Source organism: Arvicanthis niloticus, chromosome 9, assembly GCF_011762505.2.
Source record: "Arvicanthis niloticus isolate mArvNil1 chromosome 9, mArvNil1.pat.X, whole genome shotgun sequence".
Lineage (NCBI taxonomy): Eukaryota > Metazoa > Chordata > Mammalia > Rodentia > Muridae > Arvicanthis > Arvicanthis niloticus.
This window is the reverse complement of record NC_047666.1, coordinates 25,939,403-25,953,696: the sequence shown is the minus strand read 5'-3', so window position 1 is coordinate 25,953,696 and position 14,294 is coordinate 25,939,403. Positions and strand designations below refer to the sequence as shown.

The 14,294-nt window shown below is 41.0% G+C and overlaps 1 protein-coding gene and 1 non-coding gene across 10 annotated transcripts in view; both read right to left on the bottom strand.

Moving 5' to 3' along the window:
• The window catches only part of Tia1 (TIA1 cytotoxic granule associated RNA binding protein), a 29,085-nt gene extending 20,560 nt beyond the window's left edge, over nucleotides 1-8,525 (bottom strand). For 2 of the 9 annotated variants that reach the window (XR_013112482.1, XM_034511339.2), the window contains exon 1: nucleotides 8,227-8,525. Coding sequence is in view for 5 of the 9 variants with exons in the window: in XM_034511339.2 (XP_034367230.1) it covers nucleotides 8,227-8,252 (26 nt within the window). In the remaining 4 variants the exon portion in view is untranslated. The remainder of the gene's footprint in view (nucleotides 1-8,226) is intronic. The other 7 variants (XM_034511332.2, XM_034511334.2, XM_034511333.2 and 4 more) reach the window with 5 other exon arrangements.
• A 276-nt stretch (nucleotides 8,526-8,801) lies between these two features.
• Nucleotides 8,802-8,872, bottom strand: Trnag-ccc (transfer RNA glycine (anticodon CCC)). Its single transcript has one exon. It is a non-coding gene; the product is annotated as a tRNA-Gly (tRNA).
• Between the last annotated feature and the right edge of the window lie 5,422 nt (nucleotides 8,873-14,294).

The window sequence follows — 14,294 nt, the reverse complement described above, 5'->3', positions numbered from 1 at the left end:
TGTAGACCAGGCTGGCCTTGAACTCAGAAATCCACCTGCCTCTTCAAATACACTTTTAAAAATATTTTTCATATGATTACACTATTCAACTTTTTTTTCCTTGTGACTTATACTTATTATCCCAACAAAAACTTTGTACTGGAGCAATTATGAGCCACGATTCCTTGTCATGTATCTATGAGAACTGAACCTAGGACCTTTACCATCCCCAGACTTTTAAAACTATTTTCATTAATATGTGGTTTTGTTAAGTTTCAGAGGCAGGCCTTGAACTTGCAATCCCCTGACTCACTTCCAGAGTAGCCAAGATCACAGGCTGTACCACAAGGCCTGGCTCCACGCCCTTCAAATACCATACTGGCATTTACTGCAGCCCTTCTGGAATCATATACCAATATTGTACAGAACTATAAAGGCAAGTCAGGTGTAGAAAATGTTAAATACTAATGTCAGTGAGACGAAAATTGTTATCTTTGGTCTAATGTGCTGTTATAACAAAATATGTGAGGCTGAGTGACACCTACAGGTTGGTTTGGCCTATGATTCTGATGGCTGGAAAATTTAAACATGACACTGGCATTTTTGAGACTTTCGAATTTTTTCCCATGTTGAACCTGGGTTGGTTTCACTGGTAACAACTAATCTACTAATCTTTTCCCAAGATAGTGTTCTTATGACTTCACAGCCTTTAACTAGGACTCACTTCTTTTGATTTTTTTGAAACAAGGTTTTGCTAGATAGTTGAGACTACTCTGGAACTCTTAATCTTCCCACTGCCACCTCTGAAATGCTGGAGTTACACACACACACACACAGGACTCACCTCTTAAAGGGTCTACAATCTCCTAACACAATCATACAAGAGTCTAAGCTTCTGGGGCATGAACTTTTTTAGGGGAGGAACCCCACAATCATCCACCCATTCATCCATCCATCCTACTTACCTATCTACACACACACACACACACACACACACACACACACACACACACACACACACACACAGAGTCTTCTTTGGAAGTTGGATAAACTAATAGGTAACATTGTATCTGGAACTGAAGATATAACCAAGCTGGGAAAGTAGGCACTACTGGAACCCCTGCTTTTGAGTGTCACCAATACACACAACATGCATATGCACATACACATCAGTGTATGAATGTAACCTCAAGGTGAAAGCAGATTATGATTACCTAAGAGAATGTTCTTGATCTTATACAATATTTGAGATTTAAGTGTCACCATTCTGAACTAAGACACTTTAGTTAAAAAGAAAGAAAAGATAGGAGACAGAGAAACAGAAATACACACACAGAGAGAGAGAGAGAGAGAGAGAGAGAGAGAGAGCCCGCGCGCGACCCAGAGCGACAGAGAGACAGAGACAGAGAGACAGAGAGAGAGAATAAAACAAAAACATGGTTGGCTGACTATGGCAGCACATGCCAGTAATTCTTCAAAGCCAGCCTGAGTTATACAAAGACCTATCTCAAAAACAAACAAACAAACAAACAAACAAACCAACCAAACAACCCCCCCCCCCAAAAAAACCAAAAAACAAATCTGAGCTAGCAAGATGGCTCAGTGAGTTATGGCACTTGACATAAAGTCTGACCACCCAAGTTAGATTCCTGGGACCCACATGATGAACAGACCCAACCCAGTGTGCTTTGACACCTGCCCCTACAAACACGTACCAAGTCATGCACACAAATATATAAACGAATGCAATCTAAAAATGTAAACACCAACCAACCAACCAAACGAAAACCTATGTGGAAACATACTGCACACACAGCTGGTTCATAGGAGTTAACTGCTAACTCCACAGGAAAGGCAGCTAGTTTTCAAATGACTTACACCTAACAAGCTAGAGCTGACTGTAAGGGCACCAATACTACTAGTGACATGACAGCTCTGTCAGGACAGAGTTCATTCAACTCAATGTACCACAACTGAAGCTAGGATGTGCCAAGCAAGCAACTTTATCCCTTGAGAAACACGGAGTTTTAAAGCAGAAAGCTAAGTTTTCAGATAGTTGTAAAACTCAGTATGGTGTAGGAAGACTTCTGTAATCCCACCATTTGGGAGGCAGAGGTAGAAAGATCAGAGTTCAAGGACAACAGCTACATGGGACCCTGTCTCAACATTCCCCACTCCCGTCTAAAATCAAAGTTATAAAAATGGAATCCAAAAACTCTTGAAATACTCATTTTTATTTATACAGCTCTAGATAATTAATTTACAAAATAATTTACAAAGCAGAAGTTAAACTGGACTTGTCTTTTGCTACATTAGATTAAAATGTGTTATTTTATAAGGGAAAGACTGAAAATGTGAGGGAAAAGCATAAGTAGATTTTTTTTTTATGTATGTGAACCCACTGTCACTGTCTTCAGACACACCAGAAGAGGGCATCAGATCCCATTATAGATGGTTATGAGCCACCATGTGGTTACTAGGAATTGAACTCAGGACCTCTGGAAGAGCAGTCAGTACTCTTCACTGCTGAGCAAGCTCTCCAGCCCCTGTATAAGTAGATTTTAAACTAATGATAAATTCTTTATAAGCAGAGATTTTGAAAAATGGATTAGGTAACTAATGATAAATTCTTTATAAGCAGAGATTTTGAAAAATGGATTAGGTAACTACTATCTAGAACACTGGTTCTCAACCTGTGGGTCATGACCCTTTGGTGGATGGACAGCCCTTTCACAGGGGTCCAAAACCAAATATCCTGAGCATCAGATATTTACATTACAATTCATAACAGTAACAAAATTAGTTATGAAGTAGCAATGAAAATAATTTTATAGATGGGGGTCACCATAACATGAAGAATTCATTTAAAGGGTAGCAGCATTGAGAACTGGTCTAGAAGAACCCTGACTGGAATATATCAAGCCCTAATGAGAGGCTGGAGAGATGACTCAGGCTGCTCTTGCAAAGGGCAAAGGTTTAAATCTCAATGGGCTCCAATGCACTCTTCTGGTGTGTCTGAAGAGAGCAAGAGTGTGTGTGTGTGTGTGTGTGTGTGTGTGTGTGTGTGTGTGTATATATATATATATATATATATATATATATATATATATATATATACTTAAAAACAAACAAAAGCCACCTAGAGAGTTGGGCATGGTGGCATGCGCCTTTAATCCCAGTATTTGGGAGGCAGAGGCAGTTGGAGGTCAGTCTGGTCCACTAAGTGAGTCCAGGGACAACCTGTCTTGAAAAAAAAAAAAACAAAAAAGAAAAAGAAACCAGAACGGCACACGACTTTAATCTGGGAGGCAGAGACAGGAGAGGCTGGCCTGTTCTACATAGGGAGTTTCAGGACAGCAAGGGCTACAGAGTAAAGAGCCTGTTTTAAAAACCAACCAAACAACACAGACACACCAAAAATAAACAAACAAACAAACAAACAAACAAACAAACCCTGGGGGCGAGGGCTGGCAAGATGGCTCAGTAGGTAAGGGTACTTGCTGCCAAACATCTGAGTTCAATCACTGCAACTCACATATAAAAGGAGAGACCTGCTCACAAAGATGTCCTCTGACATCCATCTCCTACCCCAAATAAAATGTCTTTAGTCCCAACACTTGGGAGGTTAGGCATGACCATCACAAGTTTGAGGCAGCCTTTCAAACAAAAGTAAGATTTTGTCTCAAAATAGAAACTGTAAAATACTATAGACTTGAATGTAAGGTTTTTTTTTGGTTTGGTTTGGTTTTCTGAGACAGAATTTCTCTGTGTAGCCTGGCTCTTCTGGAATTCACTCTATAGGCTAGGCTGTCCTCAAATTCAATGATCCTACAGGCTTTGCCTCTCCAGTGCTGGAATAAGGCATAAGCTACCTTGTCTGGTGTCAATCTAATCTTTAATTAAGAATAAACAAGCACAAGGCCAAGCTAGGTTATATAGTAAAGCACAGTCTCAAAACAAACAAACAAACAAACCAACCAACCAACTAACCACCAGAAAGAAATAAGAAACAAAGAAAGAAGTGGAAAAAGACAAGCAAATACAACTGGGTCCAAAAGAGAAAAAGAGATGCTATTTCCTAGATATCCGAAGGTCAGTCTGTCTGGAGAGAAGTGGGGGTGGATAAAAATTACAAATACACTGGGTGGTAGAAAGAGAAAGTCTAGATCAGCACTCAGCAGTTATTTAGCTGCAGGCAGTCAGTGATGCTATAAAATTTATAGACCTATAATCCTAGCAGCTGCAAAGGCCACACAGTAACTACACAGCTGTCTCAAAAGAGTACCTATTTGTATTTGACAGTAAATCACACAAAAGATGTTAGGGTAGATCTGAGGAAATCCATCAGCTAACACTAACACTATATTTTTCTAGTTTAGTGTACAGTTTCTAGTTTACAAACTCAAAGTTTTTTTTAAATTTATTTATTATAAGTACATTGTTGTTGTCTTTAGATACCCCATAAGAGAGCATCAGATCTCACTGTGGATGGTTGTGAGCCACCATGTGGTTGCTGGGATTTGAACTCATGACCTCCAGAAGAGCAGTCAGTGTTCTTAACCACTGAGACATCTCACCAGCCCACAATTCAAAGTTTTAAAGTGACCAAAGCCAGTTCAGACTTACTATACATATTTTTATTTATTTTTTAAAGATTTATTTCATTTATATGTGAATACATTGTAGTTGTCTTCAGACACATTAGAAAAGGGCGTCTTATTACAAATGGTTGTGAGCCACCATGTGGTTGCTGGGAATTGAACTCAGGATCTCTGGAAGCACAGTCAGTGCTCTTATCCCCTGAGCCATCTCTACAGCCCCATATTTTTATTTTTTTATTTTTATTATGGACAAATTCAAACTTACACATGGGAAGAATATGTGCACACAACCCAACCACTCACCACAAATCTTTTAACTATACCTTGAATATTCCTGAAAATTATTTTGCTGAATAAACATTTGATTTTTCTTACAATATATTTTCAAAGTATTACTGACAATCTCTAACTTAACAAGGTGTCATTGCTGAAAACTAAGCAAATGAAGAAGCTTCCTCTAAGTCATTAGAAACACAGGTGAGAGTAAAACAGGCTATTCCCAAAGTAAAATCTTGACTTCTTCAACTGTACCAGGTTTTAAAAACAAGTGTGCTTACTTACCATGCACCAGACTGTGGCTGGGAATATACACTAAAATAGAAAGCCCTGACTTCCAGAGCCACTAACTAAGGTGAGCACCTCAAACTTAAAAACACTATTGGGGACATTTTTAGGGTTAGCACCTACCACTATTTATTGAATCAATACTGGCTGAGTGGCAGAATGAAGTTCTCACTGAGGGATAGGAGCAGCAGGGGAAGGGATGATGGGGCATTTAAATCATGGACTACTTTCCGAAGAAAACTCTTGAACGGGATGCTTTACTGAAGGATGCAAAGAAAAAGTAGTCACTGCTGTAGCAGTTAACAAAATTGTGGGGTTGTCTTGTTTTGTTTTCTTTCCCAAGTCAGTATCTCATTATATAGCCCTGGCTGTCCTGGAACTCTACCAGAGACTGGCCTTGAACTCAGGAACTCAGAAATCCACCTGCCTCTGTCTCCCAAGTGCTGGGATTAAAGGCGTGCGCCACCACTGGCCAGCTTGAGGATTTTTTTCTTCAAGTGTATGATTTTGAGTAAGCTGTTGGAACATTAAGCTTAGCTCTCCTTTGATTATAAATGCCTTTCCCCTTTGCTATAACAAAGACTAAGTGAGCGTGTTAAGCATCTGGCACAAACTAAGCATCTATCCAACTTTTTATGAATGAATCGACTCCAATCAATACTTCCCTGGTCTCAAGATAGTGCTATTTAAATGCCTGCTTTGGAAATGATAACATGGCCTTATTGGATATTTCCATGTATGTACTAAAATGGTTATGGTACCACCCATATATTTCTCCAAATTTTTAAAATTAAAAAAAATATATAAGATTTTTATAAAGCATGGCTGGAGAGATGGCTCAGCAGTTACCAGCACTTGTTCTTGCAGAGGGCCTTGGTTTGGTTCCCAGCACCTACATGGTGGCTCATAGTGACTCCAGTTCCAGGAGATCCAATGCCTTCTGACTTCTGAAGGCACATACATACATGCAGGCAAAATGCTCTCAAACAGATATGAAGCTTTAAAAAAGTTTTCAAGTATCTTATAAAGACATCAAAAAGCATAGCAGCATGAATTCCAAGTGCTAAGACAAAAAAGGGGAAATTTCCTACAAATATTTGTTTAATAGATTTTAGGGAATATTCACCTATAGATACAATCTTTCCAAAAACAAATGGTCATGCCCTAAGTATTGCATACTTACTAAAAAGCTACTTCAAGGTCCCATAAACTAGCAAGATAATTAATATATCAAGAAAAGTATAAACGTGGTGTGGTGGTTCAGGCCTGTAATCCTAGCACTTGGAAAGCAGAAGCAAGAGGACCTTCACAAGTTTGGAAGCCAGCCTCGTATACAAAGGAAGATCCAGGCCAGCCAGGATGGGAGGGAGAAGAAACAAAAATGTAAATTGGGTATGGAAGATTTGAATCCTAGCACTTGGGACTGAGACAGAACTAACAGTTCTGAGCCAGTATAGGTATAGTTCAAGGATAACCAGGGTTACATATAAGACCCTGTTTCCAAAAAAAAAAAAGTAACTATAGTTCACATATACATTAAACATAGCAAATTGAAATTTAAATTGGGGCAAAGAGTATGGCACAGACTTTAATCACACTGTTCAGAAGGCAGAGGAAGGCAAACCTCTGTGAGTTCTAAGCCAATCTAGTAGTCTGTAACAGTGAGTATCAGACAGCCAGAGATGCATAGTGACACTGTGTCTCAATAAAACAAAGCAAGCCAGGCAGTGGCTGTGCCAGGTGGTGGTCTTTAATCCCAGCACTTGGGAGGCAGAGGCAGGAGGATTTCTGAGTTCGAGGCCAGCCTGGTCTACAGAGTGAGTTCCAGGACAGCCAGGGCTACACAGAAACCTTGTCTCGGGAAAAAACCTAAATAAATAAATAAATAAATAAATAAATAAATAAATAAAACAAAAGAAAAAAAGAAATTGAAAACTGGGAAAGGGAAAAATAATAATTTACCTGTACTTCAGTATAATTTTAATACCTAGAAAATTTCAAAAAGAACTCTAATGTACATAGCTCTAAAAGTACCAAGATTCTAAAATAAAGACAAAAAGCTATGTCAGGAACTAGGTGCAAAATTAAGCTCTCTGACACGATACATGTTAATTCTACTTCATTTATATGAACTATGTGCACGATGCATCAAGTTGCAATCTTCAAACATACGGGGGTGGGGTGGGGAACCAACCCACAATTCCTTGAGCTTTTCCTTTTTGCCCTGTGAAATCCAACAAAGGCAGAGCCACCTAATCCAGTGCGTTGGAAAACAAAGAATGCAAGGGGAAGTTACACGACAAAGACAATATCCTAAACTCGAGTTATTAAATACTCACTAAAGAAACTTAGACTTGACTGACCACAGTTGCTCCCATTAATAAAAATGTCAACCACTAGTAGCAAATGGTGGTAAATATGTTTTAATTAAACCCGCTTTCCCTCAGTAGATGCATCCCTCCGAGTGAGATTCCAGGTTTTAAGAACGGTTTCAACATCCTTGGGTGTCCAGTTGGGTTTTTGGTCGAGGGTCAGGGGAGTGCTACAGAGGGAAAGCCGAAGACGACCTTTCGAAAAAGATAGCCTGGCTTTTTTTTTTTTTTTTTCCAGTTCTCAATAGCAAAGTGTAAAGTTTTTACCTCAGCCTCAAGAATTAAAAATGAAAAAAAATCCTACCAAAAGAAAAGAGAAAGGAAGTTGCAGATCTATGTGCAGATCTATCTGGAAAAGATTTCATCGAAAAGAGGGGGCGGGGGAAAAAAAGAAAAAAAAAAAAAGGACGCAAGCACGGGACTACAGGAGGATGTGCCGAGTCCTGAGGAGAGCTTTGAATGAAAAGTCCTTCCTCCAGGTCTGGGGGCCGCGGGTGCGGCCAGCCGAGGGGTGACAGGAGCCGAGCCCCTCTCCCGCCATCGTCCTCTCGGCCCGTCTCGGCTCTAAGCATTCTGGCGTGCGCACGGGAGGGAGGAACCACCACAGCGCGGCGTCCACGGAGAACAATAGGCTGCAGAGAGGCGCAGGGCCGCGGCCTCCCTACGGGGCGACCACCATCCCGCCTCCCTCAACGCTGCTCCAGACTCACAGAGTCTTGGGCATCTCGTCCTCCATGGCTGCTGCGGTCGCGGCGGCACCTCAGGGTCCAGCTCCCTGCCCTTCGCTACCTCCCAAATCGTTGAGGCGGCTATGGCTGCGGAAGAGCCGGCCTCCTCGCTTGACTGGAGGCTACTTGGCTTTCTTCTTTGGCAGCGATTACACAAAAAATGCCCGGCCCACCGCGAACAATGAAACCCCGATCCAAGATGGCGGCGAGCCGGGCGCCTAGGAGCCGACAGCCGAGTGACCCGCGCCGCGCATGCGCCTAGCCAGCTAGCATGCTCACCCTCCTAGCGGCAGGGCTAGGCTTCAAGTCCGGGGTTCACTTGTTGCGCAGCCGCGCTTCCACCAGGCAAGGGAAGGCTCAGAGTGCGCAGGCGCGGTGCCAATAGTTTAGCATTTGTGTAGTTCCAGAGGGGAGCGTTTCAATTGTGATTTATATAATGAAATGAAAATCTTTGAGGAGGTTAAAGAAAAAAAATAGCAGGTGATTTTTTTTTTTATATAACAGAGAGAATTTCTTTTTGCAAATTACTTATTTTAGGAGACAACAAGAAAAAGACGTGCGCCGCCCGGGAATCGAACCCGGGTCGCAAGAATGGGAATCTTGCATGATACCACTACACCAGCGGCGCTGTTGAGAAGCTGAGCCTCCAGGAACTCATAGGAGATATGTGAGTATCTCTGCCTACTGGATTCTTGATTTATGTCAGTGAAAATAAAAACAAATTGATACTTGTACCTTTTTCGTTGCTTTATGAAACGATTCATTCTTTCTCATCTCAATGCTGTTTAGTGGGTGGGGAAAATCTCGATTTTTATTTTTGTTTATTATTTAGAATAAAGAGTTTCGGTAAGAAAATAATGTCTACTTGATAATAGGCAATATTTTGCGAGCAGGAATCGTATTTGTGTCTGGATTTCTTTTATATACTCAATGTAATTGAAAAGCTGGCAAAAAAACAGTTACAGTTGCAGATTGGTGAGAAGAGTCTCAACAGTCAGCCCTTGCTTATGGTTCAGAATTATGGCTCTGGATGTGGTTCCCGTACTCCTATCCTTTCTTATTACACGTTACATATTATTTGAAGCATTTATTAAAGATGTGAAAGTTTTTGTATCCAATGTCGTTCATTTACATCAGTGGTTCTTAACCTTCCTAATATTACGACCTCGTAATACAGTTCCTCCTACTGTAGTGACTCCAACCATAACATTATTTTTGTTGCTACTTCGTAACTGTAGTTTTGTTACTGTTATGAGTTGTAATGTAAATACTGTCTGTGATAGAGGGTTGTCAATGGGGTCGCGACCCACAGTTTGAGAACCTATTATTTACTCTGCCATGTTTGGGATTCTCTTCACCTCTCCCTCTCTTGGTCTCCCTCCCTCCCTTCCCTTCCTTCTTTTCCTTCCTCTTTTCTGTTTTTCAAGACAGGGGTTCTCTGTGCAGAACCGGATGTCCTGGAATTACCTCTGTAGACTAAGCTAGCTTCAAACTCAAAAGATCCTCTTGCTTCTGCCTCCCTAATGCTGGGATTAAAAGTATGAACCAGCACCGCCCCACGTTTGGGAGTTTCACTTCTATAATTATCTCTATTATTTTGTTGTTGCTGTTGTGAGACAGGGTTTCTCTGTGTAGCCCTGGCTGTCCTGGAACTCACTCTGTACACCAGGCTGGACTCAAACTCAGAAACCCACCTGCCTCTGCCTCCCAAGTGCTGGGATTAAAGGCGTGGACCACCACTGCCTGGCCCATAATTATCTCTAGAGTACATCATATATTCAGATTATATAGAGTCTTTATTATAGATAGATAACAAATATTGTCAGAACATAGAAGTAGGTAGGAAGTTCAAGAGTTCAAAGCCAGACAATGCTACTTAGGGACACCCTCCTCCCTTCAAACAAACAAACAAACAAACAAACAAACAGTAATTTTAAGGAAGAGTATGGAAAAGTTTAAACGTTTAAAGTATTTTGAACACTTGGGGCGGGGGGAGAATCTATTTAAAACGGCTTTTAGTTTGTCAACAAAGGTGTTCAACTATAACAAGCTTTACCCATTACCAGCCCAGTGAGCTTTCTGACTCTATGGTTTTGCTTTCTGAGTGTTTCATACAAACAGAATCATAAAATATGTCTTCTTGAAACAGTCCTCTTCTCTTTTTGGAGACAGGGTTTCTCTGTGTAGTCCTGGCTGTCCTGGAACTCACTCTGTAGACCAGGCTGACATCGAAATCACAGAAATCTGCCTGCCTCTGCCTCCAGAGTGCTGAGATTAAAGGTATGTACCACTGTCTGGCAACTTTAAAAAAAAAAAAAAAAAAAAAAAACTACATCTAGTGTCAAATTTTCAGTACAGATATACTTATACATGGGTATATTTTTGAGACACCTTGACATGTAGACTAGGCTTTCTCAAAGTCCAATCTTCCTGCCTCAGCCTCCTAAATTTTGGGATTACATGTGTGAACCATCATACCAGGCCAAAGCTAGTTCCTTTTTCTTTCTTTCTTTTTTTTTTCTTTCTTTTCTTCTTTTCTTTATTTCTGTAGGATAGATTCCTAAACATAGGATTATTGAATTACATGTATGTATAAAAGTCATAGTAGGCAAAAATTTTGTTTTTTGTGGGGAAATCACACATGTAACTCCAAGCATTCCAAGGACTAAGGTGGGAGGATTATTTTGAGGTCATAGCCAGCCTGGACTATAGTGTAAGATCTTACCTCAAAAATAAACAAACACATAAACGAATAATAGAAAACGCAAAACAAACCAACCAACCCATAGCAACGAGGGCAAAGATTGTGGTCATCATTCACATCGCTCTAAGAGTGGTTCAGCGTCAGGTCCTAAGCTGCCCACCTCTGCTCCTTCCAGTTTGTCTTAAATGAGATATTATTAATTTTATTTGTTTTTGCTATATAAGAGATAAAAAGTTCTCTCTCTCTCTCTCTCTCTCTCTCTGTCTCCCTCACGCTCCTTGCCCTCCTTTTGAAACAGGGTCTCACATGTAGCTTGGCTAGCCTGGGGCTTGCTATGTAGAGCTAGCCTCAAAATCACAGAGATCTATCTGCCTCTATCTCTGCTACCAAAGTACTGGGATTTACACTACAATCATGTGCTTCATTCCTGGCTACATTTTCTTATGCATTTTTTTTTTCAGGATATATACAACCTAAGTGTCCTAACTTTAGCTACTTCACGTCAACAAAATTCAAATTTTGATGAAAATGATGCGTTTCAACTCTTCCATGGCAGGGGTCGTTTAGCCCACCTCTTTCGATGTTTAGGCATGCCCAGTGCTGGAGGTAAGCTCCTGGGAGGGCTTCTGCTCATATCAGAGGCCCTTGAAGGTAGAGTTGCTCTAGCGAAAAGCAGCCTCCAGGTGGCGCTCAATCTACACTCTATCTAAGAATACCACCAAGGCCCTAGGTCTTCAGAGCCAGGAATGAGGATTCCGAGAGCCACCAGGCTTTAATAGTTCTAAACTTCGGAGGTTTTCTCAGCCTTTCTCAGTCTTGTCATTTCTGTTTGTCCCCTAGGCCACAGACCTTCTCCCACAAACACTCATCTCAAAGACATATGTCTTACTGGGAAAAATCTTAAGGAAAACTGCACAAAGGAAACTTTGCACATTGTTCAATTGTTCAATGCACATTGTTCAATCACATGCTCAAGAAGCTTCTATATGTCAAGTTCCGGAGGACTCCGCCTTCCGAAACTTAGCGTGGGCTTCCTTTTTTCAGAGAGATACATTTTCTGCAAGGCAGAACTCAAATCGCAGCAGCCAACCTGATATTATAGTTACCAATGTTTGGACAAAAATTTGCAAAAGATGAAAGATGAAACAATTTACCGCCTCCTGTCGATTAAGAGAGTTTCTGTTTTCTTTTCTTTCTTTCTTTTTTTTTTTTTTTTTTTTTTTTTTTTTTGCATTTTGGGTAAAATTAACGACAATCCTAATGATTGTCCTAGTATAAGAAAATACTATTTGTGCCTAGTTATTAATGCATTTGGTTTTAAAATTCTCCTCTTGGTTGGGTATGGCACTAAATTCCAGCACTCCAGAGGTAGAAGCAGAAGAGGGGTCTCTGTGACCAGCGGCAAAATTTTTGTTCTCTGTGTTCTTAAAGACAAACATGGCACTAGACAAACTATATTTTAATCAGTAAGATACTATTGCAATAGGGAAAATTCCAGCATCTTGAACATAATTTGTATAGAGGTGATGGAATATTTTAGGGCAAGAATGAGGTAATGGAAGGATCTGAGCAGGGGCTCAGTAAGGCAAGGGTATCCAAAGATCAGAGAAGCAGGAAGTCAGTTCACGTGCAACCTGTCTGCATTTGCTAATGGCCTCTCTGTGGAGTAAACTCTAAAATAACCCTTCCCAGCCTCTGTAGGTTTAAAAAAATCTTTAAGTCTTTCTTATTTTATTCTATAAATGCCTGGTCTTGGAGGAGGCCAGAGGGCATGTTGGATCCCCTGGAACAGGAGTTACAGACACTTGCCATGTGTGTGCTGGGGCTCAAACGCTGTCCTCTGGAAAAGCAAGTGCTCTTAACCACTGAGCCAGCTCTCCAGGGAATTCTTCTTGGTGGTCCCAAATTTCCTGAAAGAGACTGCTTTTTCAGACAACATTTCTTTGAGGAAATGTACGCTGTTACCTTACAATTACACTTCATAGGCTGGGAATGCTGGTACATGCTAGTAACCCCAGCCCTTTCTGGGTTCAGACAGGAGGAATCAAAGTTTGAGGCCTGCCTACCTGAGTTGCATTGAGAGACCCTATCCCCAAAGCAAACAAAAAAATATATTTTATGTATGTGGTAAACATTTTTTCTGTTGGTTTTGCTTTGTTACTACTGCTGTTTGTTCTGTTGTTTTTAAAAACAGGTTCTTATGTAAAACAGGCTCGCTTGAACTCTTAACCTTAGGAGTCCTGTGATTACAGAGGTGGTCTCACCTCTCTCTCTCTCTCTCTCTCTCTCTCTCTCTCTCTCTCTCTCTCTCTCTCTCTGTGTGTGTGTGTGTGTGTGTGTGTGTATGTGTGTGTGTGTTTTTCTCCAGTCTATCACCTGGATTGTTTTTCTGAAAGGACCAGGGTGCAGAATGGAAACGCCTCAGCTCCCTCCCATGGAATTTCCTGTATATTCTTTCACAGGGCTTCGGTAGTGGAAGTCAGTTTCCAAATATGACCCTAGGTCAAGGTCAGTAACAGGACCGATTCCAAAAACAACAAATATTTACCAAGGGCTTATTTGCATTTAATGCACCGAACTCCTGTGGCATGGTGTGCTTTGGAAAATGAAGTAAAAGCCACAGCTCTTAGCTCTGCTTTCTTGGCAGTGTGCAGACAGTGTGAGTTCTGTGCTCCTAAGTGCAGCTCTTGCATTTTGGTTCCTAAGTACTTCCACCCCTGCATTCTGAAACTGATCCGCCAACCTTTCAAACATGCCACGCATTCTTTCTCTTTGCTTCCCCCCCCCCCCCTTACCTACACAGCCCTGCTCCCTCACTTCCTATTGGCTTTTGCCCAAATACTACAGACTCAATGAGGCCTGATACAGGCCACAGTACACATGTGGAAGTGATTGGATCTCTCCAGTCTTTATGTGGGTTCAGGATATAGAACTCTGGTTACCAGGCTTGGACCACACTGGCTGAACTATCCTGCTAGCCCCAAGTTCAACCTTACTTTGTATCCAACTCAGTTTCCTTCCACTAACACTGTTCTTTATGCTCATATATTGTTTCTTTTGTGTTTGTTTGGGGGGGGGGGCAAGAGAAAATGGGATCATGTTAGAGCCTATAGCTTTTCTGATAGACGTCAACATTGAATATCTTCTTCAAATGCATCTTCTATCTATCTATCTATCTATCTATCTATCTATCTATCTATCTAATCTTTTGGCTTTTTGAAACAAGGCTTCTCTATGTAGCACCAGATGTCCTGGAACAACTCATTCTGTAGGCCAGTGTCACCCATCTAGATGTGGGACAACCTGAGAGACTGGAGCTGATAAACAAGGCAGACTAAATCTCACG